We start from the raw sequence: 27,926 nt of genomic DNA on the forward strand, positions 1-27,926 counted from the left end.
GTGTGATCATACTGAATGAACGATGTGAGCATAGCTTGACATGACTTAAACATGGCTGAAGGGCTGCCGGGGATCCTGGGAGCAGGGCCCCTTTACTCAGAAGCAGATTTGATAAAGGACTGGCAAAGCCTGCGTGTGTGATCGATATTGAACCTATTGGTTGGCAAATATGGGCCCATGCAAAAGTAAATATCCCATGTGTAAAGTTCCAGCCTGGAGCACAGGCCGATCTGGTTATAGTGACACCAGAGCAAGGGCACCTCGCAGCGAGCCAGACTGAATGATTGATGACTGAGTAAACGTGGGGTGATCTTCGTTCGGTATCACCCCCCGCTGCCCCTTCTAAAACACTAATTAGGTAAAAATTAGTAACCACACGCCCAATGGGCGCTTGCAAAGCATGTGAGTCCTTTGAGGAAAAAGTATAAAAATCAAGCAAAGTAAATTACTGTTGGGGGGATTCCTAAACTGACGCTTGAAGAAGCTGCTAGAGAGAGTAGCCAAAACTCTGCTGAGTGGGCTCAAGTGGGACTGTGACCGGAGGGGTTTCCCGGCAGCCGAGGCCTGGCCTCGAGGGAATCAGACAGAGCAGAGGGCTGAGGAGACCAGGCCCGGCGAGAAGTCGTGGTTCATGGAATTGGTAACCACCGTCTCTGTTTGCCAGGCAGGGGCTGCGTGAGGCGAGCGCAGGGCGTGTGTGTGACAGAGACGCTCGCTCCGAGGAAGGTATCGCTCTGACTGGAGCTCTTAATGTCTGACACAGGAGTTATGTGCTTAACGGAGCCCTTCACCGCTGCTGTGATTCCTTCTCAGTGCACTGCCGGGTGTGCAAGTTAGTGACCGTGGGCGGTTTTCACTGGTGTGACGGTGACCTGCTCCGCCGGGAGCCATTAACGAGCCAGTCGCCCCCTGGTGCCAACAAACCACAGCCGCTGTTCTGGCACCATAGCAGACTCTGCTGGGCAAAAGGCGGAACTGCAGCACTTCTGGGGCAGAATGTGTTTTCTGTGTTCGAAAAATAAATTCTCTGCCCAGTGCCGCAGAATTCCCTCAGGAGTAGAAATTCATCACAACCCCCTGCCCACAGAGCCAGGTTAGGGCAGAGTGGGGCACACGGGGCTGCTGGGGGGTCACAGACTGCAGCTCAGAATGGCTAGTGGGTGGGACAGACTGGGGCATGGGCTCAGGAGCTAGTGGGGTGACAGCGTTAAACCTGGGGACAGGGAGCGGGGGCTGCAGAGACCCATGGGGATGGGGGCTGTGGGGACAGGAGCAGATGTGCCTGACTGAATGAGAGAGACTTGGGGTCAGCCAGGGTCTTCATCGGGGAGGCTCCCCAACTCTCTAAGACTCCCTCCCCCACCAAAAAAAACCCCCTTCTCTCACCCACAGCCAACACCCTCCAGCTTCACTCCCAGGCTCCTTCCCTCTCCCTCAGCTCCTCCATTACCCCTGACTCCCCCCAGCCTTTGCTCTGCTTCTGGGGGGTGCAGGAAATACAGTTCTGTAGTTTAATTTAAATGAATTACACAACATTCTGTATTAATATGTCTAGTAAGGAATCTATTTGTCAAAAAAAACCCACCAGAAAAAAATATATATATAGGTCTGTATTGTAACTGACATACTTGCTGGCAGATATTTTGAAATAAATTACCAAACTAATTGAAACTGTCATGATTATATTATGTTATTTTGACAAATGAAATATGCCAAATTTTACAGAATTTTCAAATATTGTGTTCAGAATTTTTAATTTTTTGGCACAGAATTCCCCCAGGAGCAAAAGGTGGATCAGAGACAGTCCAGTTGTCAGATGAAGTTTCCTCTTCTCTCCAGCAGAGACAGTGTCCCTATAATGGACTATGATACTTTGTTAAATTCTAAGGAACACCATGGCTTGAGGTTCTTCAGACTTAACATCTATAACCCGTTATATAGGGTAATTAAGAAAAGCAAAGCAAAGAGGACAGACAACAAAACACAGGCGACAAAAATCCCACCTCCCTCCCTCGCTTTTATATATGTACAGTTCATAGAACTTATCCAGACTCTCCATAGGGAGCCTTCCAGAGTTACCAGTTACCTTGTAACCAAATATCAGAGGGGTAGCCGTGTTAGTCTGGTTCTGTAAAAGCAGCAAAGAATCCTGTGGCACCTTATAGACTTGCATCTGATGAAGTGGGTATTCACCCACGAAAGCTCATGCTCCAAAACGTCTGTTAGTCTTGTAACCAAAGAATCCTAATTTATAAACAAAGCAATCTTGAGCAACACATTCTACTTTGAAAAGTCGCAGAACATAACAAGAGTTAATTTCTCAAAACAAAGTTCAGATAAAGTTCCCAGAATGCATTGGGGTTTCCTTAGCATCATTCTGGTGAAAAAAGTCCAGCCTTTCCCAGTGTTACAAGGGGTGGCCAAACTGTGGCTTGTGAGCCACATGCGGCTCTTTTACCATTTCAGTGCAGCTCACACACACACACACACACACACACACACACATATGTTCTCTACCTACCAGACCCTGGGGTCGGGGGGAGAGCTCGGGACCGCTGCCTTACAGCGGGGTGGTGGAGTAGGGGCTTCTGCTCAGCAGGGAGGGGAGTCTTGGGACTTCTTCCCAGCAGGGCACACCTGCAGGGGCTCAGGGCTTCAGCAGGAGTGGGGCTCCGAACCCCAACCCCTGGCAGGTGTGCCCCAGATCCTGAACTTCTGAAGATTGTCATATATGGCTCAGAGGGCCAGTTAGTGTGGCCACCCCTGCTATAGGCCTTGAATCTGTGGCAGCCTCTCTCCTGGAGGGAGGCCATGTTGGTTGTTCCTAGTGTCATGACACCAATTTCCTGGCCCTACCCCTGTATCTCAAGTGCCCACTCACTGTACTTGCCTCACACACAGGAAAAGAGAACAAAGGAGGAAATGTGGCCCATGAAGAAGAGAATAAGCTTCAAATGCAACATCTCTGTGGCTCTTTATAACCTCAGATACTCTCACGTCACTGTGTACCGAGCACACCTCTCCACCACGTACAGCAGACGTACGTCAGGCTATGACAAGGCAATGCCCTGAGCTCAACATTCCTCCCAGAGGGTCACCTTGAGGGACAGATGAAGCTGGGTACCAGAGAGCCCCTAGTACTGCAGGTCACCCCACACACCCAGGCAGGGAGTAACCATGAACAGGCTGCGCTTGCCAGATTGTTTCATGGCTTCTCTTTTTCTGAGAACTGCTGATCTAAGAAACCAACTCTGGTAAACCAGCTGTTTTCCTGTCAATGGAGTTCACTGACCAAGCAACTCCTAAAGGCCCTGGGCTTGACCCCATATAGAAAATGCAATGGAAAACAGTTTAACTGTGTCAGATCGAATCTGAAACTGGATTATAAATAGATGAAACCATTTAAAAGTTCAACTTTTCTGTGAAAGCCCCACAGCTCCGGTGGACGGCGTCCAGGCTGCAGGGACCAGCAGGCTCTGAAGGAAGATACACGTTGGGTCTCCGAGCTGAATTAGCAGCCCCAAGGTACAGTGTTGTGTGTGTGTTTGAAACTTGGTTACAACATTTGACAGAAGGGTTTGTAACAGTTGTGAATGCATTAAAAAATCTCATCAGTTGTCAATAGTAGCAATTGGTATTTTTACAGCCCCAAAGTTCTGGACCACCAAACCAGGAAGAAGAAGTGGATGAGGCTTTTTTTAAACAACTAACGCAATCACCTAAAGCCTAGGACTTGGTGGTGCTGGGGGACTTCAACTACCCAGACATCTGTTGGGAAAACAACACAGCAGGGCACAGATTATCCAAGAAGTTCTTGGAATGTATTGGGAGACAATTCTTTATTTCACAAGGTGGAGAAAGCTACTAAGGGGAGGCTGTTCTAGATTTGATTTTAACAAACAAGGAGGAATTGGTTGAGAATTTGAAGGTGGAAGGCAGCTTGGATGAAAGTGATCATGAGATGGTGGAGTTCATGATTCTAAGGAATGGTAGGAGGGAGAACAGAACAATAAAGACAATGGATTTCAAGGAGGCGACTTTAGCAAACTCAGGGAGTTGGTAGGTCAGATCCCATGGGAAGTAAGTCTAGGGGGGGAAACAACTGAAGACAGTTGGCAGTTTTTCAAAGAGACCTTGTTAAGGGCACAAGAGCAAACTATCCCCCTGCGTAGGACGGACAGGAAGTCTGGCAAGAGACCACCTGGCTTACCCAGGAGATCTTCAATGATCTGAACCTCAAACAGGAGTCCTACAAAAAGTGGGAACTTGGTCAAATGACAAAGGATGAATATAAACAAATAACATAAGTATGTAGGGACAAAATGAGAAAAGCCAAGGCACAAAATGAGATCAAACTAGCTAGGGACCTAAAAGGAAACATTCTACAAATACATTAGAAGCAAGAGGAAGACAAAGGATAGAATAGGCCCGTTACTCAATGAGGGCAGGGAAGACAATAACAGAAAATGTGGAAATTGCAGAGGTGCTTAATGATTTATTTGTTTCAGTTTTCACCAAGAAGGTTGGTGGTGATTGCATGTCTAACATAGTGAATGCCAGTGAAAATGAGGTAGGATCAGCATCTAAAATAGGGAAAGAACAAGTCAAAAATTACTTAGACAAGTTAGATGTCTTCAGATCACCAGGGCCTGATGAAATGCATTGTAGAATACTCAGGGAGTGACTGAGGAGATATCAGAGCCACTAGCGATTATCTTTGAAAAGTCATGGGAGACAGGAGAGAGTCCAGAAGACTGGAAATGGGCAAATCTAGTGCCCATCTATAAAAAGGGAAATAAGGACAACCCGGGGAATTACAGACCAGTCAGCTTAACTTCTGTACCTGGAAAGATAATGGAGCAAATAATTAAGCAATCCATTTGCAAACACCTAGAAGATAATAAGGTGATAAGTAACAATCAGCATGGATTTGTCAAGAACGAATCATGTCAAACCAACCTGATAGCTTTCTTTGACAGTGTAACAAACCTTGTGAATGGGGGGGAAGGGGTAGACATGGTTTATCTTGACTTTAGTAAGGCTTTTGATACTGTCTCACATGACCGTCTCAAAAACAAACTAGGGAAATACAACCTAGATGGAGCTATTAGAAGGTGGGTGCAGAATTGTTTGGAAAATTGTTCCCAGAGAGTCGTTATCAGTGGTTCACAGTCAGGCTGGAAGGGCAGAATGAGTGGGGTCCCGCAGGGATCGGTTTTGGGTCTGGTTCTGTTCAATATCTTCATCAGTGATTTAGATAATGGCATAGAGAGTACACCTATAAAGTTTGCGGATGGTACCAAGCTGGGAGGGGCTGCAAGTGCTTTGGAGGATAGCATTAAAATTGAAAATGATCTGGACAAACTGGAGAAATGGTCTGAAGTAAACAGGATGAAATTCAATAAGGACAAATGCAAAGTGCTCCCCTTAGGAAGGAACAATCGGTTGCACACGCACAATGGGCAATGACTGCCTAGGAAGGAGCCCTGCGGAAAGGGATCTGGGGGTCAGAGTGGATCACAAGCTAAATATGAGTCAACAGTGTAACACTGTTGCAAAAAAAGCAAACATCCTTCTGGGCTGAATTAGTAGGAGTGTTGTAAGCAAGACATGAGAAGTGATTATTCTGCTCTACTCCATGCTGATTAGGCTTCAACTAGAGTATCTGGAAATTTCCACTACATGCATCTGAGGAAGTGGCTATTCACCCACGAAAGCTCATGCTCCAATATGTTTCTTAGTTTGTAAGGTGCCACATGACTCTTTGCTGCTTTTACAGATCCAGACTAACATGGCTACCCGTCTGATACTGGAGTCTTGTGTCCAGTTCTGGGCACCACATTTCAGGAAAGATGTGGACAAATTGGAGAGAGTCTGGAGAAGAGCAACAAAAATGATGAAAGGTCTAGAACACATGAGCTATGAGGGAAGATTGAAAAAATTGGGTCTGTTTAGTCTGGAGAAGAGAAGCCTGAGAGGGGACAGGAGAACAGTTTTCAAGTACATAAAAGGTTGTTACAAGGAGGAGGGAGAAAAATTATTCTCGTTAACCTCTGAGGACAGGACAAGAAGCAATGGGCTTAAATTGCAGCAAGGGCGGTTTGGGTTGGACATTAGGAAAAACTTCCTGTCAGGGTGGTTAAGCACTGGAATAAATTGCCCAGGGAGGTTGTGGAATCTCCATCATTGGGGATTTTTAAGAGTAGATTGGACAAACCCCTGTCAGGGCTTGGCTACACTTACAAGTTGCAGCGCTGGGAGTTACAGCGCTGCTCATGCAGCTGTGTAAGGGCCAGCGCTGGAGTGTGGCCACACTGACAGCTACCAGCGCTGCAGTGTGGCCACACTTGCAGCACTTTCCAGCGCTGTATTGAGAGGTGCATTGTGGGCAGCTATCCCACAGAACACCTCGTCCCGTTTTGGCGCCGTTTTGGCGCTGAGTATTGTGGGAAGGGGAAGGAAGTGTGCGGGTCATTCCGCTTCCTGTTTGCCAGCGCCCCGTGGTGCATCGCTTCACATCCCAGCATTCATTCCGGCAGCGTTTGGCGCCATTGTGAGTGTCTTTCTGTTACTCTCTGTGAATCGCGATTTCTGTGGCAAATGGAGCCCGATCTGCTGAGGACTCTGCTGATGAGTGTCACCAGCACAACACGTTTGGCAGTCGAGCTATTCCTTCAGCTCCAAAGTGACAGTGAGGAGTCCGACGATGATATCAATATGGATTTGTCTGCCGCGTGTGACACTAGAGTGCTTGCGGCATTCACGGAAATGCTCAGCACCGTTGAACGCCGCTTTTGGGCTCGGGAAACAAGCACTGAGTGGTGGGATCACATCGTCATGGAAGTCTGGGATGACGAGCAGTGGCTGCAGAACTTTCGTATGAGAAAAGCCACTTTCATGGGACTGTGTGCTGAGCTCGCCCCCACTCTGCGGCGCAAGGACACAAGATTGAGAGCTGCCCTGACGGTGGAAAAGCGGGTGGCTATTGCAATCTGGAAGATGGCAAATCCAGACAGCTACCGGTCGGTCGGGAACCAGTTTGGTGTGGGAAAGTCGACCGTGGGAATCGTTTTGATGCAAGTTTGCAAGGCAATTAATCGCATCCTGCTAAGAAAGACCGTGACTCTGGGGAGCGTGCAGGACATTGTGGATGGCTTTGCACAAATGGGTTTCCCTAACTGTGGAGGGGCGATAGATGGGACGCATATTCCTATTCTGGCCCCCCCCCACCTGGCATCAGAGTACGTTAATCGTAAGGGGTATTTCTCTATGGTTCTCCAGGCGCTTGTGGATCACCGTGGGCGTTTCATTGACATTTACACAGGCTGGCCTGGAAAGGTGCATGATGCACGCATCTTTCGGAACAGTGGCCTGTTCAGGAAGATGCAGGCAGGGACTTTTTTCCCAGACAGGAAGATCACAGTAGGGGATGTCGAAATGCCCACTGTGATCCTTGGAGACCCCGCATACCCGTTACTGCCTTGGCTCATGAAACCCTATACAGGGAAGCTTGACAGGAGCAAGGTCCGGTTCAACTACAGGCTGAGCCGGTGCAGAATGACTGTGGAGTGTGCTTTTGGGCGTTTAAAGGCTCGCTGGTGATGTTTGTATGGGACGCTAGACTTGGGGAAAGCAGCATCCCGCGGTTATAAGCGCTTGCTGTACCCTCCATAATATTTGTGAAGGGAAGGGTGAAACATTCAGTGAGGCATGGACCACCGAGGTTCAAGTCCTGGAGGCTGAATATGCACAGCCAGAGAGCAGGGCTAATAGAGAGGCCCAGCACAGGGCTTCAAGGATTAGGGATGCCTTGAGGGAAGAATTTGAGGCTGAAAGCCAACAGTAATGTTTGCTGCCTTGCATGGGAGTGAATTGCACTGCTTACACTGTTATTCTATTATCCATAATAATAATATGATTTGCAGTGCCTCTTTCTTTACTGGGCTAAGGTGTCTTTCACTATCTGCTATAATAAAGACTGTTTTCAAAGCCAAGAATTGTTTTATTGAAAAGAAAAAAACTTCCTTGACAGACAGACAGACACACAACATTTCATTAACACAAGAGGGCAAGGGTGTGGGTTGGTGAACTGTACAGTCACAAGTTTGCATATGCCATGTCTGGATTGCTGTTTAATGAATCCTGCACTTCAGGGTGCATATACTGCATGGTGATGGGGTTGAATGCAGAGGGTAAGGGTGGTGGTAGGTATCAGGGCTGGTTGGGGAACGTACAGGTGTTGGAGGCAGCTGGTGGTGGTAAGAGCCTGGATGCTGGGGAAAGGTGGTTGGAGCTGACATTGGGGCACAAGGCACAAAGGACGGGCGGGTGGGGAGTAGCACGGTAGTGCTCTGCTTGCATGGCAACGAGTGACTCTATAGACTCCGCTTGGCTCCAGGATGCTTAGCAGCCGCTCCGTGCTTTTCCTCTTGGCCACTGCATTTCTCTTGCGGGTCCTGCTTTCTTTCTCTCGCCACTCCTTCAATTCTTTTCTCTCTGTAGCAGAGTGCTGAAGAACAGTTTTCAGCATGTCCTCTTTGCTCTTTCAGGATTTTTCTCAAATTTTGAAGCCTCTGTGATGTTGAACATCTGGGCAGTCCAGTCAAGGTCACTGTACACACAGAAATGACAACATTTAACACGGGCAGCATTGTATCCACTATCTCCAGACATGAATTGTTACACTGAGGAGTTCTCACTTGCAAGTTCTCACTTGCATTCTTTATCCCAAAAGGAAAACACAACAGAAGCCACGAAATGGTGAGTGAGGAGTGGGGCTTGAGTGAGAGGGAGCTGGTTGCTTCGGGTAATCTGGAGTGCTAGAGGGGTTGAGTGAAGATGCAGATGCAGGGTGATCTTATCTCCTATCTCTTCACTAAAGAGTCTCCCAACATTTTTCACAGGACTTAATCCTGGAAGATGTTTCCCTACTGCGAGTCACTAGGGAACAGCGGGGGGCTCTTTAGAGCAATGTGGATTCCGCCCGGGCCCCGATGCGGCGTGCCTGGGTGCAGAAATGGTCCCCGGGCCGAAGAGTGGCGCGGACGCGTCACCGTCACTGGGACAAGGGACACAGTGGCTCTGCCTATAAACCTGCGCAGGCATATTGCCCACGCTCTGGATGAAGCTTTTGCTGAGATAACTGAAGCAGATTACCGCGACGTGATAGACCACATCAACGGGCTATTCCACATCTAGACGCTGCCATGCATGCATCCATAACCCCCCTTCCTCTCCAGAAACATTTCCACCCAGAAAATAAAAGCCGCTTACCGGTACACCGCTCCTCTGCTTGTCCTTCTGCAACTGCTGGCTGCTGCTGCGATTGGGTACTTTCCTCCTGGCTTGAGAAGAGCTCCTGGCTGCATGCCTCCAGGGAATCTGCGGTTTCTTCCCCCATCCCAGGAGCTTCACTCGCGGTTTCCTCTCCCCCCCCCGCAGCCTCCTCCTCCTCCTGTCCCCCAGCCTGCTCAGAAGTGTCCATCGTTACCCTGGGATTGGCAGTGGGGTCACCCCCAAGTATGTTGTCCATCTCCACGTAAAAACGGCAGGTCGTGGGGGCGGATCCGGATCTGCGATTCCCCTCTCGGGCTTTGTAATAGGCACTCCGCAGCTCTTTAACTTTCACCCTGCATTGTAGTGCGTCCCGTTGATGGCCCCTATCCAGCATGTCCCTTGATATCTGCTCAAAGATATCGTAATTCCTACGGCCGGAGCGCAGCTGTGCCTGAACAGACGCCTCACCCCAAACACTGATGAGGTCCTGCAATTCACCTGTGCTCCATGCTGGGGCTCGTTTGCCGCGTGGAGGCATGGTTACCTGTAACCTGTAACTGATTAACTGATTGCACTCCACACCTGGCTGCAGCAAACAGGAAGGAGATTTTTAAATTTCCCGGGGCATTTAAAGGGCGGGTCACCTGAGGCAAGAGCAGTAGAGTGCAAACTGATGTGCAGAGTGGCTGAACAGGAATTCTGGGATAGCTCCTTATTCCCTGGAGGACAGGTAAAGCGCTGGTGAGTGTCCACACCTGCTGAGCAGCGCTGGTGTCACCAGCGCTGCACTCTTATACCCCAACCCGGATGGGTTTTCAGCCAGCGCTGCAACCAGGGAGTTGCAGCGCTGGTTGTGCCCTGCAAGTGTGGACGGGGTGTTAATTGCAGCGCTGGAAAGCCTCCACCAGCGCTGCAACTTGTAAGTGTAGCCAAGCCCTCAGGGATGGTCTAGTTAATACTTAATCCTGCCTCAGTGCAGGGGACTGGTCTAGACGACCTCTCGAGGTCCCTTCCAGGCCTATGAGTCTATGATTTTACACTATGGCCAAGATTTTAAAAAGTGACTAGTAGGGTTGGGTGCCCAGGTTGACAGACCTCAAAGTCCCTGCCACAAAAAGCTTAGTCTTATTTTTTTTAAGAAATAAAATAATAATCAGTGTTGTTCATTGACTTCTGGGGGAACTCATGGAAGGAAGCGTGAGGGGCGGGCGAGGACGCGGTGAGCCAGCTGGACAGGGCATTCCCAGAGCGGAGGGAATCCCGGGAGCAGGCACGGAGCTGGTTTGGCAGCAGCAGAGGAGTGGGCACTGGGACTGGCAGTGCTGGTGCTGCAGAGGGGCTGGCGGGTGACGTGATAAGCCCCAAGTCAGGGATGCAGGCAGGGCTGGCGTTATGCAGGGCTGTGACGGTGAGGACAAGAACTTTGAACCAATGCAGTGAAGCAGGGAAGAGCCAGTGGAGAGAGCGAAAGAGGGAGTCGTCTGGTCAGAGTGACAGGCTGGGAAGGTTATTTTAGCAGCAGCATTTTGTACTGGGGAGCAGTGATGTGTGTATCAAGGAGGCCAGAGAGGGGGAGGCTGCAGTCTCCGATGATCCGGGAGAACAAGAGGTTTAGCGGACAGGCTGCAGAGGAAAGGTTGGATCTCACAGACATTGCGGAGGCAGGAGCAGCAGGATTTGCACCTGGTCTGGGGGTGAGACCCAGAGGAGCTGTCTGAGGAGAGGTGAAACGTAGAACTGGGCAGTGAGAGAACGCAGAGAGCCAGAGCCACAGGGAGAGAGCGCGAGATGAACCCAAGGCAGCAGGTTACAGGGAGATGACGCGTGTAACAGGCTGGACTCTGCTCAGTGGCTCTGATGTCCTGTCGCCCGGCACTCTGTGAAGTGAATGACACCAGTGCACACTGGGGTGTGAAGCACTTTCATTCCACTGGCCAGTGCTTTCCAGCCCCTTTGCAGTGGGGTGAGTGACAAGGTGCAGGGCAGTGGGGCCCAGCCCACAGAGCCTGGATTGGACGTGGGAAGAGGCCAGCAGTCAGGGAGGGGAACGGAGGAGGAGAGGATGCGCTTGGAGAGGAAGCAGAGGGAGGTGACTTTAGCAGCAGCGTTTGTGACAGACTGGAGGGGAAGGAGGTGACTCGGGGAAGCTGCAGGTTTCCATACAGTAGTGAGGAGATGGACAAAGGACCAGGTGCAAAGTTGCCCTATAATGTACAGTCACTCGGATAAAACCCCCACCCCAGAGAGCCTCTGAGCCCCTCTCCAAGAGCCCAGCACAGAGGGTGTCAGGGGTGTTCTGGGGTGCGCCAGGGGTTGGAGGAGACATGACAGGGGCGTTCTTACATCTCTGCAATGGCCCAGAGGAACCACTGAAGCAGGGCACAAGTTACGGCAGCCCTGAGGGGACGAGCCACCTCCCTGCACCAGCCGCAGTGCCAGGGGTGGGATGAGTCTGGCCACGGCCTGGAGCTGACAGGGTGGCAGAGAGCAGATTATTTTGTATTGATGTTATACAGGGAAAAGTGACACAGCAGGAACCTGGATGTGAAACACTCTGACACCGCGGTGACACCTTCTGGGGATCCCCAGAGCAGTCAGGGGGTCTGTCACCACCTGCCCTGTGACTGTGCGGCTCTGGCTCAGAGCCCTGGCACCAGTAGCCACCCACAGGCATAAAGGTCTGACCCTGGCTTCCAGCAGCCTCGTTACCCCTGCAGGGTGACCCCACCAGCCCTTCCAGTCCCAAGCGTCCCCAAACCTGCCTACCCTGAGTTCTTCACCACCAGACCTGGGGCCTTTTCCCCTCTGGTTCCTCACCCCAAAGGCCTGAAACCAGCCCCCAGTTCTCAGTCACTTTGGGACGCACCCCACACCGTTCGCACACTAGAGACCCATCCTTTGTCTCCCCCGGGGTTGTACAATGCGAGGGGCTGGGTCAGTCTTGTCTGGCTGGGGAGGCAGCTCCTCCCTGCCTGGCCGGCCACCGCCCTGCTGGGAGGGGGAGGTGAAGCTTTAGGAACCAGCTCTCTGCAAACACGATACACAAATCACTAACCACTTTACTATACACAATAGCCAGGGCCAGCTCCAGACCCCAGCGCGCCAAGCGCGCGCTTGGGGCGGCATTTTGCCGGCAGGGCGGCAGGCAGCTCTGGCGGACCTTCTGCAGTCATGCCTGCGGAAGCTCCACCGGAGTCGCGGGACCGGCGACCGGCAGCGCGCCCCCTGCGGCATGCCGCCGTGCTTGGGGCGGCCGGATTCCTAGAGCCGCCTCTGACAATAGCATTGTGCACAATCATTTGATTCCATTGCTTATTCTTTGGGGTTCGGACTCCTTGTTCTGCCTTTGGGGTGTCTAGATCCTGAGTGGGGACAGCATATGAACCTAGATTTTAGTGGGAAGTAGCTGCACTGTAATTAAGATTGAGATTCCCTGACTCTTTGCCGGATGATTTTTCTAAGTGCTCTAAAATCCCCATGAACACTCCATTATGTTAAATAGCTGTGACATCAAAACATTTGATAGTTCTTATAACTCCTTTTTGCACAGAACTGGGTTTCCAAGTATTGCACTAATGCAGTGGTTCTCAACCAGGGGTACACGGACAGCTGGGGGTACGCAGAGATCTCCCAGGGGGTACATCAATTCATCTAGATCAGTGTTTCTCAACCTGGGGGTCGTGACCTGGTGTGTGTGTCACAGGATGCATTTGGGGGGAGGGGAGGTCACATGTGCAGGGATGGCATTGGGGGTTGCAAGCTGGGCAATTGTCCCTGGGTCCCGCCCCACAGGAGCCCCACAAAGCTAAGTTACATGCTTGAGCTAAGGTGGCAGGACTTTGGCGTCAGACTCCTGAACCGGGCACAGTAGTCTGGAAAGTTTGAGAACCACTGTGCTCAGGGGCGGCGAGTTATATGGGCCCGTGGTGCCTGGGCTCCAGCAAATTCAGGGCCCGGTGGGCCTGGCTCCACCAATGTTCGAGGCCAGGTCTCTCCCCCAACCCTGCCTGCCGCCCCTGCACGTTGCCCCCGAGCATCCCCCACCCCCTGCCTGGCACCCCCACATGCCTCTCCTTAGCATCCCGCTCCTGCCGCCCTGCCCCCACGCTTCCCCTGAGCCTCCCCCGGCCCCACCTGCCACCCCCGAGAGTCCCTGCCTGCCCTGGGCAGCGAGTGGCTGCCCCCTGAAACTCTGCACTGAGCTCCCTCGCCGGCCGCTGCCGGCTACAAGAGAGCGGCTCTGGGGGCAGGCTGAGGCAGCTGCTCTTGTGTCTGTGGAGGGGGAGGGGAGGAGGTGCATGACAGCTGCCCCCCCCCCCGCCCCTGCAGGTAACTCCGAGTCAACTCCAAGGTGGGGAGGGGCTTATCCTGGCTGGATCTCCTGAGCAGCACCCTGGGGGGGACTTGGGTGAGTGTTGGGGTGGGGAGGAACCCTCTCCCCGCAACTCACTGCTGCCAGTGCGGCTACCACCAAAAATTATACAAACCTGCCGCTCCTGACTGCACTAATACACCCAGCGGATAGCCTGCCATCAGATTTCACCTCCGCTAGTGCCCGGCCCCCACTTCCCCTTGGGGAACCAGCGTTCTCAGAGTTCGATCTCCAGGGTGGCTCGAGCCTGGCTGATGAGCTACAGTGATTTGAGAAGTGCTGCAGGCAGGATGCTGTGCTGTGCCAGGCACCTGGCTGAGAAAAGCACCTGTCCCATCAGCATTCTAGAGTAGTTCAGGGGAATGTGCTCCAACCGTTTAGCCAGCCCCTCTCCATCAATTATTCTCTGCAGTCTGGCTCTCAGCACGTTTCAGGGCATGTCGGTTGTTGCTGTTCTCTGTCTGCTTTGGGTAATGGCTGCAGGGCAGCTTCTTTTCAAACTTTTGCCCCGGGAGCAGATCTTTTAAATTAAGAACGGATAGTTCAAAATGCTCTAAAATCCACGTGCACACTCAGATAGTTTTGAAAACTACAGTGGCTCATCAGGCCTGGGGGCAGACTCAGTGGGGTTGCTTGGGCAAGGGATTCCTCAGATATAGACCCCCCACAATAAGTAGCTGGTTCCAGTCCAGTTCCGATCCAGAGAGAGACTCACAGGTTAAGAGAGGAGGGAGGTGCTGGATATCAGCAGTGGCCACTAGGGATCAGCAAGTGTCCTGAGAATGCTGGGAGTTCAGGTCTGCAGGGCAGGATCAGCGGTGGCAGGTTTGTAGAAATTTTGGTGGTGCCCAGAACCTGCCCCCACCCAAACTCTGCCCCCCACCCGCCCAAGGCTCTGGGAGGGAGTTTGGGTGAGGGAGGAGGTCTGGGGTGCAGGCCCCAGGCTGAGGCAGAGGATTGGGGTGCAGGTTCTGGAAGGGAGTTTGGGGATAGGAGGAGTTCAGAGGGAGGGGGTGCAGGGGTGAGGGCTGTGGGGTGTGGCTGCAGATGAGGGGTTTGGAGTGTGGGAGAGGCTCAGGGTGAGAGTAGGGGTGATGGCTCTGGCTGGGGCTGAGAATGGGGGGTTTGGGGTACTGGAGGGGCTCTGGGCTCGGGCAGAGGGTTGAGGGTGCGGTGGGAGGTGAAAGCTCTGACTGGGGGTGTGGGCTCTGGGGTGGGGCAGGGCTGGGGATGAGTTTGGGGTGCAGGCAGGCTGCTCCGGGACAGGGGCCAGAGAGGAGGACTCCCCCCGGCCCGTTCCCTGCCAGCAGCAGTGAACCCTGGGGGAGGAGGCCCCCTTTCCCACCCCCCCAGCAGCACAGTCATCCCCACCACTGGTGGGTGCCAGCGGGTGCTGCGTGTGCCTCCTCCCCTGCTGTTGCCCTGACTGTAGCCTCACTGGGGGTGGGGATGGGGCTGCCTCCTTGCCCAGCATGGGGCAGGAGCGGCGATTGTGGGTGGGGGCGGGGGCGGGGGGCTGTGCTGGTGGAGAGTCCCATTGAAAAATGAAAGGCTGTGAGGGGGAAGGGCAGGCTCAGTTGCTGCAGGGAGGCAACATGGAGCTGCTCTGCTCCGGTCCGGGAATGGGCGGGGAGCAGGTTGGAGCCGGGGGACACTCGGGGGAGGCGCAGGGGGGTGGCAGGTGGGGCTGAGGGTGGGGGAGATCACCCAGGTTATAAACATCTCTGTGCCTGTCAGCGGCTTTTTTTTTTCCCTCCACCACTTTCTGTGCCCTCTCGGCTTTGTGCGTCTGAGGCAAGTGCCTCACTCGCCTCACCCTTGTTACGGCGCTGGCCTCTGGCATGGAAGCTGCTCCTTGGATTGTGCAACCGAATGACAGGAGCCAATTTCTCGGGTCCCAGACACAACCCTAGGAACCTCCATCTTGCAGTGTCCAGTTATGCCCACTGGCCAAATAACAGCACCATCACAGTGTCACCTGTGCTCCTCACCTACTGGATACGGTGACCATTGCCTGTAGTGTCGGCAGGACTACAGGATTCATTGTGTGAAATGCACAGACCCAGAATGAAATGTAATAAGTATATGTCAAGTCATCATTAGTGATTTAAAAACATCAAGGTCCATTTCACTCTTGCCCTGCACCCTGTGTAGTCACTTACACCCGTGCAAGGTGGCTGTGAAACACGACCATTCTGACTGGCAGCATTTCACACCCACTCTCAGCTCACTTTGCCCTGGTGTCTCCACAGCATGCAGAGCTGCAGTGAATCAGGTCCCTTGTCCTCACCTTCCAGGCCCTGCTTGTTCTCTTCCTGCCTACGTCTCTCCTCACACTGTCTCCCAGTCCCCTCTTCTCACTGCTTCCTTCGGTTCCTAACTGCTTAGAGCCTGATTCTCCCCAGCCTGGTGCTTGTGTCATTTTTGACACCTGTGGGTTTAAAATGCTACCAGACCAGAGCAGAAGTGTTTCAGACTCACTTTCTAGGGGTGTCAGTGATGACACCAGGAGTTAAAGCAGTGGAGAGTCAGGCCATGGTCTCCTACCCCAGTTTGTGTTACCCTGTCCAACCATCTCCTTCTCTCCCCCTTCAGCTTTCTCCTTTAAACCCACTTCTTCCAGCAACCCTGCCCTGGCTGAGCTCACCAACAACTTCCCTTCGCTGGTGCCCAGAGCTCTGTGTTTACACTAGACAGTGAGATCACTGAACTCCCCCAGTCATGTCAGTAGCATCAAAATGATGCACAGAAGAGCGAAACTAGCCCTTCTGCCAGGCTCCTGCAAGGACTGGTTACTGTTGGGAATCGGTTTCTGAGCCCCGAGTACGATGCACCTGTGACATTCTGTACCTCGGGGGAACACCCTGCACCCCCATGTTCATCCCTATAATGTGATTGTGTGGTATCCAATGCAAAGTTTGTCATGCTGGGTGCCTTTGGAAGGCTCATGATGCAGTGAACATGGTTGTTATAGTCATGTTATAGGTTGTAATTTCATGTATATTGTTATGAGGCTGAAAATGTGTCCTCATGGCTTAAAACAAGCCCAGGCAAAACTCTCCAGGAGCAAAGGTTCACACCTCATCAGGGCATGGATGGGACAAACCCAGCCCAGCCTCACAGGAACAAAGGACACTGGCCTAGGCAGCAACAAAGGATCTGTTGGACTCTCCAGTGAGTCGCCCCCCTTCCTTTGGTCAGTCATGGACTGTGATGAGGTGATGCTCACCTGACCCTGAAGGGGGGGGTAAAGCCGAGGGGGAAGTAAGAACATGATAAAAGGTTGCATCCGACGAAGTGGGTATTCACCCACGAAAGCTCATGCTGCAAAACGTCTGTTAGTCTATAAGGTGCCACAGGATTCTTTGCTGCTTCTTCATGATAAAAGGGAGAGACATTTGCCAGGCTCCTCCTCTCTTCCACCTCCATCTACAGACACCCCCACCAAGCGACTGAAGCGCTGATCAAAGGGGAGAGCCTGGCTGAAGGGCGACCAGCCAGCCTGTGGTGAGAAGCATCTCAGTTTGTAAGGGCAGTGAAAGTGTTAATATCAGCTTAGAATGCGTTTTGCTTTTATTTCATTTGACCAAATCTGACTTCTTGTGCTTTGACTTATCATCACTTAAAATCTATCTGTGTAGTTAATAAATTAGTTTGTTTATTCTCCCTGGAGCAGTGTGTTTGGTTTGAAGCATGTCAGAGACGCCCCTTGGGATAACAAGCCTGGTACATAGCAATTTCTTTGTTAAATTGAAAAACTCGTATAAGCTTGCAGCATCCAGGGGGCATAACTGGACACTGCAAGATGGAGATTCCTAGGGTTGCGTCTGGGACTGGCTAGTGTCACTCAGTTGCACAACCCAAGGAGCAGCTCACATGCCAGAGGCTGTGTGTGAACAGCCCAGGAGTGGGGTTCTCACAGCAGAGCAGGGTCAGGCTGGCTCCCAGTGTCAAGTATTGGGGTGACCTAGCAGATCACCGGTCCAGATAACATCAGGGGAACATCACAGCACCTGTGTGTGTGTCAGGAAGTGACACAGAATCATGCTCACAAACTCACCTCCTCAGAGCGATGTGAAGTCCTCAGCCAAGGAGAAGCATTTGAATCTGTCCCCTGGAGAACTTTAGCATAACACGAATTATTTCTTGCAGGTCAGACAGAGGAGAGAGCGTCTGGGTGTGGAACAATGGCCGGGTTAGCTGACATCATTGTGATGCCGGCTCTGGGCCGCCCGTTCCAGCTGGGGATGCTGTACGACTGCCGCAGCGACTCCCTCATCCCAGGTAACTGTCACGCAGGGAGGAGCACAGGGCCCAACTTCGTGTGTTATTTTGGCACCTGTTTATTTGAGGAACATTTGGGTTTGGGATTTGAGTTGGGGGGAAAATAAAGGGCATCGAAACCTGCCCGGGTACTGCTGACCCTCCTTACAGGACAGGCTGCACTAGGAGAAATGAGAAACTTCCCATCCGCTTCCTGCCACTGCAGTATCTCTGCAGCCCCACCCACACCGCAGTCGGCCTACGAAAGGGGGACAGTGCCCCCGAGCTGGCTCATCCCCCCATTTCCACACGGGAGGGGTAAGGTCCAGGTGAGAAGGGACCTCTCTACACACAAATCTTTGGGGCAGGATGGGACCCATTAGAAAGACAAACTTCAGCTATTCACACCCATCCCTGTGTCCTATATTAACTGTCCCCACCCCGGAAAAGGCCTGGGCATCGCTGTGCACGGCTCAGTGAAAACACCTGCTCTGTATTCAGTCGCCGCCCAAACAGTAAATGGTGCCAGGCTGCCTGAGGAATGGGATGGAAAATGCCACCCGAGCTATTCCAATGGCGTTATACAGGTAACCCTTCTGCCAGGGGACATCGTCAGCAACCAGGGACGGCTTCAATATCCAGGGGTTCCCTTTCAACAGTGCAACACTGAATGAAAGGAGGGAAGTCGCTGGACACTAATTTGGGAAAATGCTGCAAGCAGGATTCATAAACCTTAAACCATGAGCAAACCCCCCACCCCAGAGTGCGTTGGGCAGGGTCTTTGGCCTCAGGTTCTTGAGTTCTACAACCAAAAGTTCCTTCAACGTGCCTGTCCCTTCTCCCTCCACCACACCCCACTCACAGGGGTTGTCCTTGGTTAGTGAGGACCCAGACTTCAGAGGTGCATCTGGGTGAGTTCATCTCCCCACCCTGGGGTTGGGGGGAAGAAAAGGCACGTTGCTCACTCTGCCATCCTAGTGCTTCCTATGGAGTGGCTGCTCTGCCAGCTGCTCCGCCGCCTGCTGCCCCGCCAGCCGCCCCTTCACCACTCCGCTGGCTGCCCTGCCACCAGTGCCCACCATCCCCTTCTGCTGCCACCTGCTTCTCTACTGTGACCTCTGTAGGTCAGTCTCTTGAGTTTCCACCCAGCACTCAGTGACTTTCAGCTCTTAGTGGGGGAACTTCATTGCTGAAGCAGGCTGGGCAGAAATGCTGTCCCACAACAGGTGATTTCAGATCTAGTGATCACCTAACAAACCAAAAGACTCCTAACAGAGCCTTAATTAGCTCTAGCTTTGAACAGTGGCAAGGGGCAGGTTAAACCATGCCTAGGACTCTCAGGCAGAGCCCACCCCTCCCAGCAGAGACACCTGACCCCACATCTGGCATCCGAGACCCCTGCTTGGCGAGTTCAGCTCAGTTGAGGGTGACCCCCTCAGACAGGCCAGGCTAAGCACAGATCTGCTGCCCTCTACTCCTACAATCAGGATAACAACATTTCATTCCCCTGCGTTCAATACAAAGTGATTGTAACCCAACACCAGCCAGAGCTGATCCCTGTGGCAGCACAGCTCTGTCTGCTGGGTACCTGGGCCGAGTGGGTGTGTTCATGTAAATACAGTCTGGTCCTGAAGCCTTCCCCCTCCCCAGCTAGCTGTCAGGGCAGAGCTCATTCAAACCCTGGGCTTCCATATAAATCAATGGGCCACTCTCCCCTGGAACGTGTGTTCAGTGCTGGCCGTCCCATCACAAAGAGGATATCACAAAAACTGAGGGGGGTTGGGCAGCGACGAGGAGAGTGACTAGAGGCCTGGGGAGAATTTCACAGGAAGAGAGACTGACAAAGCAAAAGATTTCATACGGAGAGAAGAATAAGGGGGAAATGCTCCAGGGATACAGAAGAATGAATGGGCTGGAGAAGGTGAATACGCAGGACCTATTTCCTCTCTCATAGTACAAGAACAAGGGGACACTATGAAATTAAAATACAACTCATTTAAACTCCAAAAGGACATACATTTTAAAGCAATGTGATCAGCATGACGAACTCTCTGCCCCTCGATATCACTGAATCACAGAAATGTCGGGCTGGACGGGACGTGGAGAGGTTCTGGTCCAGCTACCGGTGCTGAGGCAGGAATAAGTGCACCCTGACCATCCCTGACAGGTGTTTGTCTCACTTGTTCTTCAAACCCTCCAGTGATGGGGATTCCACAACCTCCCTTGGAGCCTGTTCCAGAGCTTCACTGCTCCCATGGTTAGAAAGTTTCCCTATTATCTAACTTCAATCTCCCTGGCTGCAGATCAAGCCGATTACTTTTTGTCCCCCCTTCAGTGCACACGGAGAACAATTGATCACTGTCGTCTCTATAGCAGCCCTTACCTGTTAGCAGGTCCCCTCTCTGTCTCCTTTTCTTGAGACTAAACATACCTGGTTCTTTAACCTGTCCTCAGAGGTTATGTTTTCTAAACCATTTATCATTTTTGTTGCTCTACTCTGGACTCTCCAATTTGTCCACATCTTTACTGCAGTGTGACACCCCAAACTGGACACAATACTCCAGCAGAAGCCTCACCAGTGCCGAGACGAGTGGGACGACTACATCCTGTGTCTTACATATGACACTGCTGTTAACACCCCCCAGAATGACATTAGCCTTTTGCACAACTGCATCCCATTGTGGGCTCCTATTCACTGTGTGACCCACTATAACCCCAGTTTATTTTTTACAGAACTACTGCCTACCAGTTATTCCCTGTCTTGTATTTGTGCATTTGATTTTTCCTTCCTAAGTGTAGTACTTTGCATTTGTCTTTGTTGAATTTCATCTTTATAAACTGGAGAATTGATCTGAAATCAACAAGGCCATTTTGAGTTTTAATCTTGTCCTCCAAAGAGCTCGCAGCCCCTCCTAGCTTGGTGTCATCTGGTAATTGTATGAGTGTGCTCTCCAGCCCATCATCCAGGTCATGGATGAAATACTGATTAGCACCAGACTCAGGTCAGACTCTGGCAGGACCCCACTACATCCATCCTCCCAGTTTGACAGCAAACCATTGATAACTACTCTGAGTGCAGCCTTTCATCGAGTTATGCACCTACCTTAGAGCAATTTCATCTATACCACATTTCCCTAGTTTCCTATGGGACTGTGTCAAAAGCCTTACTAAAATCAAGATCTATCATGTCTCCTGCTTCTCCCCCTAAACACTAGGCCAGTAACCCGGTCAAAGAAGGCAATTAGGTGGTTTGCCATGATTGGTTCCTGACAAATCCATGTTGGCTATTACTTATTACCCTGTTATCTTTTAGGTGCTTACAAACTGATTGTTTAATAGCTTGTTCCAGTATCTTTCCAGGTGTTGAAGGTAGGCTGATTATTCTATAATTCCCCGGATCCTCTGTATTCCCCCTTTTAAAGATAGGTACCATATTTGCTCTTCTCCTGTCCTCTGGGACCGCACCCATCATCCGTGAGTTCTCAAAGATAATCACTGACAGATCCAAGATCTGCTTCAGCTAGTTCCTTAAAGTGAATTTAGTTAAGCCCTGCTGACTTGAATACATCTAATTCTCTAAATATTCTTTAAGCTGTTTATTTGCTATTCTGTCTTGTGTGTCTTCCCCCTTATTATTAATACTAATTGTATTAAGCACCTGGTCACAATTTACCTTTTTAGAGAAGATTGAAGCAAAATAGGCATTAAACACCTCTGTGTTCTTGATGTCATTAACTTTCCTTCCCCACCAAATAGTGGACCTACACTTTTCATCGTCTTTCTCTTGCTCCTAATATATTTTTAAAAACCCTCTTCTTACGGCCTTTTATGTCCCTCGCTAGGTGTAACTCATTTTGTGCCTTAGCCTTTCTGATTTAGTCCCTGTCTGCTTGTGCTGTTCTTTTGTACCCTCCTTAGCAATTCAGCCACGTCCCCACTTTTTGTAGGGTTTCTTTCTGATTTTCAGGTCACTGAAGAGCTCCTGATGAAGCCATATTGTTCTGCTATTTTTCCTATCTCCTTCACATCAGGATAGTTTACAATTGTGCCTTTAATATTGTCTCTTTGAGAACCTGCCAGCTCTCCTGATTGCCTCTGTTTCCTTAGATTTTCTTCCCAGGGACCTTACTTACCAGTTCTCTGAGTCTGATGAAGTCTGTTTTCTCTTTTGAAGTCCATTGTCTTATTCTCCTCCTCTCACTCTTTCCTCTCCTTAAAATAATAAAATCTATCATTTTATGAACACTTTCACCCAAATTGCCTTTTACCTTCAGATTTGCAACCAATTCCTCCCCTTTCCTCAGAATCAAGTCTAAAATGGCTGCCCCCTAGTTACTTCCTCCACCTTCTGAAACAAGAAGTTGTCCCTACACATTCCAAAAACTTACTGGACACTTTGTGTTTTGTGGTATTACTTTTGCAACAGATGTCTGGGTAGTTGAAGTCCCCTATTACTACCAGCTCTTGTGATATGGATATTTCTGTTCTTTGCTCTAGAAATGCCTCATGCGTCTCTTCCTCCTGGTTTGATGGTCTGTAGAAGACCCCTACGATAACATCACCCCTGTTTTCCCCTGCCCACTTTTATCTTTACCCACAGAACTTCAACTGGGTAGGCCTCTCACCTCCTGAACCACAGCATACGTGTATATTCTCTTCATGGATAGTGCAAACCCTCCTCTATTTTTTGCTGCCTTTCCGTCCCGAACATGCCATGCATCAAAGTTCTAGTCACAAGATTTATCGAACCAAATTGCATTGATGCCAATTAAGCATAAATTAGCTTATGTACTAAGACTTCCAGTTCTTCCCGTCTGTTCCCCATACACCTGGCATTTGTCTATAGACAAGTAATATATTGAGCAGATTCCCCCTCTGTTATCCTGCTTGTTGCTCCTATGACCCGACTGTACATTTTCCACTCCCCCTCCCCCTCACCCCAGCAACATCTCACCCTCTGTGAAGGTCACTTTTTTGATACTTACCTGTGGTATTTTGTCACCTGCCCCTTTGATCTTAATTTAGAGCCCTCCTCACGAGGTTGGCAAGTCAGTGCTCAAAGATGCTCCCCCCCTTCTTGGTCAGGTGTACCCCATCTCCTCCCAGCAGATTTCCTTCCTGAAACCGCCTCCCATGACTTAGGAAGCCAAACTCCGCCATTGGACACCACCCGCACAGCCGTGCATCATCCCCAGGGTGTGCGCGTCCCTCCCTGGGCCCTTAACCTCAGCCAGGAGGATGGACAAGAACACAACATGGGACCGTGACTCCTTCACCCTCACTCCCAGAGCGCAGGAGTCACTGGCCAGGGTCAGACTGGCGGTAGCATTAGTGCCCACGTAGATGCGCAGTGTGCGGCAGTGGCCAGATGAATGGACGAGCCGTGGCAACCTTTCCATAACACCAGGGACGTGGCTCCAGGAAGGCAGCACACCTCCTGGGATGTCAGGTCAGGTCAGCAGATCGAGGCTCCCATCCCTCTCAGCAGGGAGCCCAGACCACCAGCACCCTACGTCCCCTCCTGGTGGGTGTGGTGGCCGTGAGCCTCCCAGCCTTGGGAGCAGGTGGCTCCTCTTCCTCAGCCATTGGGGTCTGCTCCTCTCCTCCTGTGGCCAGTACAGCGTGCCAGTTCTTCACCTCAATGCATGGAGGAGCGGGGTGGGGAGTGGAGCACAGCCTACTGTCTAAGGTGGCCAGCAGCCAGTCTCCTTTCTGCAGAGCAGCCGGGTCTCCTTCCTCTTCTGGTGCCTCTGTAGTCATCCCTAGTCAGCTGGCATCCTCCATCTCGGATGTCTCCATGTGCATCCTGGTGATGAAGTCCTCACGCTCCTGGATGCTACATAGCTGAGCCACCTCCTCCCTCAGCTCTCTTACCTGCTACCTGAGGGACTCCCCAGACAGACGCCTCTCACACCAGCTGGTTTCCCCTGCCTGGCTGTTTTCAGCAGGGACATGCAGGCTGCATTCCCAGCAAGTGAAGATGAGGATCTGGGCAGAAGCCTCCAGTCAGGATGGCTGTCTGGCCAGGGCCCCCACAGGCGCAGGCAGATTAAGAGCTAGCAGAGGTGTTGGCAATGCACCATTGCAGGTTCTTCCTTGTGCAGTGCCTTCAAGTTAAAGAAAAACCCTACCTCCCTGGCTCCCTTCCCTGGCAAACTCAGCTGGCTAACTCCCTTAGTCTCCCAGGTGCCTTGGTTTCACCAGCCATGTGTCCTGAGGCCAGGCTTAGACATTTAGAGGGACTGGAAATTTATATGGGTAACAAGAATATGGGGATTATAACAATGAAAATAAAGTTTAGGAAGGGATGTAAAATCTCATGCTCAAGATTTAAGTCAAATCTCCAACTATTAGAGATCAATGAGACCTTCATGAGGGTGGTTTTTCCAACAATATAGTGGGGTTTCTGGCGCCTTCCTGTGAAGGATCTGGTGCTGGCTACTCTCAGAGACAGAACACTGGGCTAGGTGGATCACTGATCAGATCAAGTGTGGCAATTCCTAGCTTCTTAAATCGAATAAACCAGATGTTTCTAACGGAAGTGAGATTTCAGTCATAACCAGAGCACTTGCTGCCTGGAGCAGTGTACTCCTGAAGGGGAGTGAACTCAGTCACTCTGGAGAGGGATTTATTAAAAAAAATCAGAAAAGTTCACATCTTCCAAAGTCCCGTAAGAAGCCGGGGGCCAGGGAAGGTTGTTCTGGGTGTAGTCCAGCCTTGACTTGGCACATTTGTACGTTACCAGGTCTATTTACTTGATGTCCTTCACTCGTTATTTTTCAATCTCAGAAATGAGACACAATTAAAGCATGGACAGACTCTGTGTCCTGTGCATCTACCAGTTACGTTACCATGTGTTTGTCTCTACTATTCCAGGGATCGCGCTATGGCGCCCGGAACAGCTTCTCAAGGATGTAAACAGAAAACCACAACCTAGGACTGAATTTGAGATCATCGCATCCGACACCATTGAAGACAAGGCCAATGCCCTCAATGTCACAGCCTCGCTGAAGGCCAGTTTCCTGGGGGGGCTGGTTGAAGTAAGTGGATCTGCCAAATACTTAAATGACACCAAAACATCCAAACAACAGGCCAGAGTTACTCTCCAGTACTCTGCCACAACAAAGTTTGAGCAACTAACTATGAGCCATTTAGGAACAGAGAATGTCTCTTACCCTGCTGTATTTGACCAAGGCACGGCCACCCATGTGGTCATGGCTGTGCTGTACGGGGCTCAGGCTTTCTTCGTGTTTGATCGGGAAGTTTCTTCTTCTGAGAATGTGCGTGAGATAGAGGGAAAGCTCAAGCTTGCAATTAAAATTATACCCCCGGTTTCCATAGTAGGGGAAGGAGCTGTCAAAATGGATGACAGGGAAAAATTAAATGCTGAAAAATTTAACTGCAAGTTCCATGGTGATTTTGCTCTTGAGAACAAACCAACTAATTTCGAAGATGCCATGAAAACATATTCCACCCTCCCAAAGCTGCTGGGTGACAGCGGGGAGAAGGCCGTACCAGTGAGAGTCTGGTTGTACCCGCTGACCAAGCTGGATTCCAGAGCGGCTCGGCTGGTGCGTGAGATCAGTTTAACACTGATTTCTGATGTTCAGACTGCTATGGAGGAACTGGCAGAACTAAACATGCGATGCAATGACATGGTGAAGAATCCGATCACCACAAGCTTCCCCGAAATCAAGCAGAAAATCCAGCAATTCAGAGATCTGTGTAAGCAACACAGAGAGACTTTCCAGAAACAGTTAGCGGGACTCTTACCATTAATCCGTGGAGGTGGAAAAGAGGAAGGGGCTCTGGTGGATATTTTATCATGTCAAAACCAGTCACCGTTCAATACCCAGTGTCTCAGTGAATTTCTGGATACAAAGGAGAAAGAGATGGATTATGTGAATTCCTACCTTAGGATCCTAAGCAATGTAGAGGTGGTGTCCTCCCAGAGTGAACTAAATGAAATAGTAATCGACCCTGAGACTAACTTCATCGTCTCCTTTACCTTCACCTCACTGCATGAAGAGGAGCCATATTTATCAGATTTAAAACAATGGCTTCAGATCAAGGAAACTCATGATCCTGCATTAGCCAGTTCTGTTGCTGAGAAACCAAAATCCAAAGTGTGGTTTGAGGAAAAAGAAATATATCAAAAAGCTCAAAAATCTGCAAAGTCCCTTTCACATTTTGTCAGTGTCAACAAACCTAACAGGAAGACTCGGTTCATTGTGGCCTCTGTCCCAGACGAGGACAATCCAGGCACTTCCATTTACCTGTATGAAAATGGGGAGCTGATCAGCACCAACTTTGAGCCTCCATCAAAGCCTCTTCCTCCCCTGATTGATGGAATCAGACATGACCGTGTGCAGCTCACATTTAACCCAGCAGCCTATGGCAGGGCTGCGATATCCGGCTATCGGGCAGAGTACAGAATTGTAGGGCAGGAGAACTGGACGGCTGTGGATGTAAATAACACACAAGAGACATTCACAGTAACAGGGCTCCGTGCAAACACCGAGTACCAGTTCCGATACGCTGCAGTGAGCAAACCAGGGCTCAGCGAGAGCAGCGACGTGAGTGATACTGTGAAGACGGCTGTGGAAGGGCTGCAGCAGCTATAGATGGGAATACAGGATGTTGCAGAGTTTGCCCTAGTAAATGTGACTGCAACGTTCATTTCAATCAAAAGTACAATTGGGATTATGAAGTAGTAAAAGAGAAACGGACCTATGCACAACTGAAAGAGAAGTATGAGAAGGCATCTGCTGAGGTGTTATCGACATAGAATGTGGTTGAGAAGCTGTCTCAGGAATACTGTGTGGTGCAAGAGATATTAATGGAGCTTATTGATAAATCATCTCGCAGCCTCCAGCGTCTGCAAGCAATTGCTTTGAAACCCAACCCGCTGTCCACGCCGGAATACATTGACCTGCTGATCATGTCGGAACAACAGGAACTAAAGCCTGGGTACCAAGAAAGGATAAAATCTCTGAGGGAAGTGAGGGAAATAGCTGAGATAATAAGAAAGATTGCCAATAAGGAGCCCCTGCTGCCAGGAGAGAAGGATATGTATGAGAAGCGTAAAGAAAAAAAGTCTGCCTTCAAAACTTTTGTGAAAGGAAAACTGGATATTTGTAAAGGCTTGTTTAAATGAAAACTGACGGCAGTTTACCCATGAAAATGAAATCGCCAGTTTAACCAAAGCATGTAGCTTAGCCATGATTCAGGGCTGGTGTCTCTTGTCTTTTTTATAACATTTTCTTTTAAGATTCAATCAGCCTGATTCTCCTCTAACTTACACCAGCTTTATTGCGCTATTCAGCTTACACCAGTGTAACTAACTGAGGAATCTGGCCCCTTGAATTGGAGGGAAAAACATTTTATAAAAATAAAAAAAAATAGTTTAACTCCTTAAGAGGAAATTGCTTCACTATCTAATGTTCACATGGACACTTCTCAGATCAGGGTTAGAAACCTATGTTCTGTTTATACAAGTGCTCTCTCTGTCACTGCTTATATTTATACCTGGGGGAATTCTGTGCCAAAAAATTAAAAATTCTGCACCATAAAATTAAAAAACCTGTGCACAGTATTTTAAAATTTTGCAAAATTCTGCATATTTTATTTCTCTAAATAATGTAAATATAATCACGTCAGTTTCAATTATTTTGGCAATTTATTTCAAAATACCTGTCAGCAACTATGTCTGTAACAATAAAGACAACAAAAAAGTTTCAGGAAATGTTTTTTGACAGATTCCTTACTAGGCATATTAATACAGAACTTTGAATAAAAATTCCTTTAAACTATAATACAGAACTGTATTTCCTGCACCCCACAGAAGCAGAGCAAAGGCTGGGGGGAGTCAGGGGTACCGGAGGAGCTGAGGGAGAGGAAAGGAGCCTGGGAGTGAACCTGGAGGCGGTTGTTGGGTGTGGATGTGAGAAGTAGGGAACAGTTTCTTTTGGGGGAGGGGCTTGTTAGGGAGTTGGGGATCCTCCCCGATGAAGAC

General features: G+C 50.3%; 1 protein-coding gene across 1 annotated transcript; it reads left to right on the forward strand.

Annotated features, from left to right (window-relative positions):
* The first annotated feature begins 3,435 nt into the window (after positions 1-3,435).
* LOC120397111 (stonustoxin subunit alpha-like) lies at positions 3,436-27,500 on the forward strand. Its single transcript, XM_039522624.1, has 3 exons — positions 3,436-3,525; positions 17,801-17,932; positions 24,788-27,500. The coding sequence occupies exons 2-3, from the start codon at positions 17,836-17,838 to the stop codon at positions 26,533-26,535; spliced, it is 1,845 nt and encodes a 614-aa protein (XP_039378558.1). The 5' UTR covers positions 3,436-3,525; positions 17,801-17,835; the 3' UTR covers positions 26,536-27,500.
* Positions 27,501-27,926: the final 426 nt, after the last annotated feature.

This window comes from Mauremys reevesii, linkage group 2 (assembly GCF_016161935.1).
Source record: "Mauremys reevesii isolate NIE-2019 linkage group 2, ASM1616193v1, whole genome shotgun sequence".
Classification (NCBI taxonomy): Eukaryota; Metazoa; Chordata; order Testudines; family Geoemydidae; genus Mauremys; species Mauremys reevesii.

What these genes read in the sequence shown, in the direction of transcription:
- LOC120397111 (XM_039522624.1), top strand. Translation starts at nt 17,836, where the DNA reads ATGGCCGGGTTAGCTGACATCATTGTGATGCCGGCTCTGGGCCGCCCG. An exon ending in CAGCGACTCCCTCATCCCAG is followed by an intron (nt 17,933 to 24,787) that starts GTAACTGTCACG and finishes CTACTATTCCAG; the next exon opens with GGATCGCGCTATGGCGCCCG.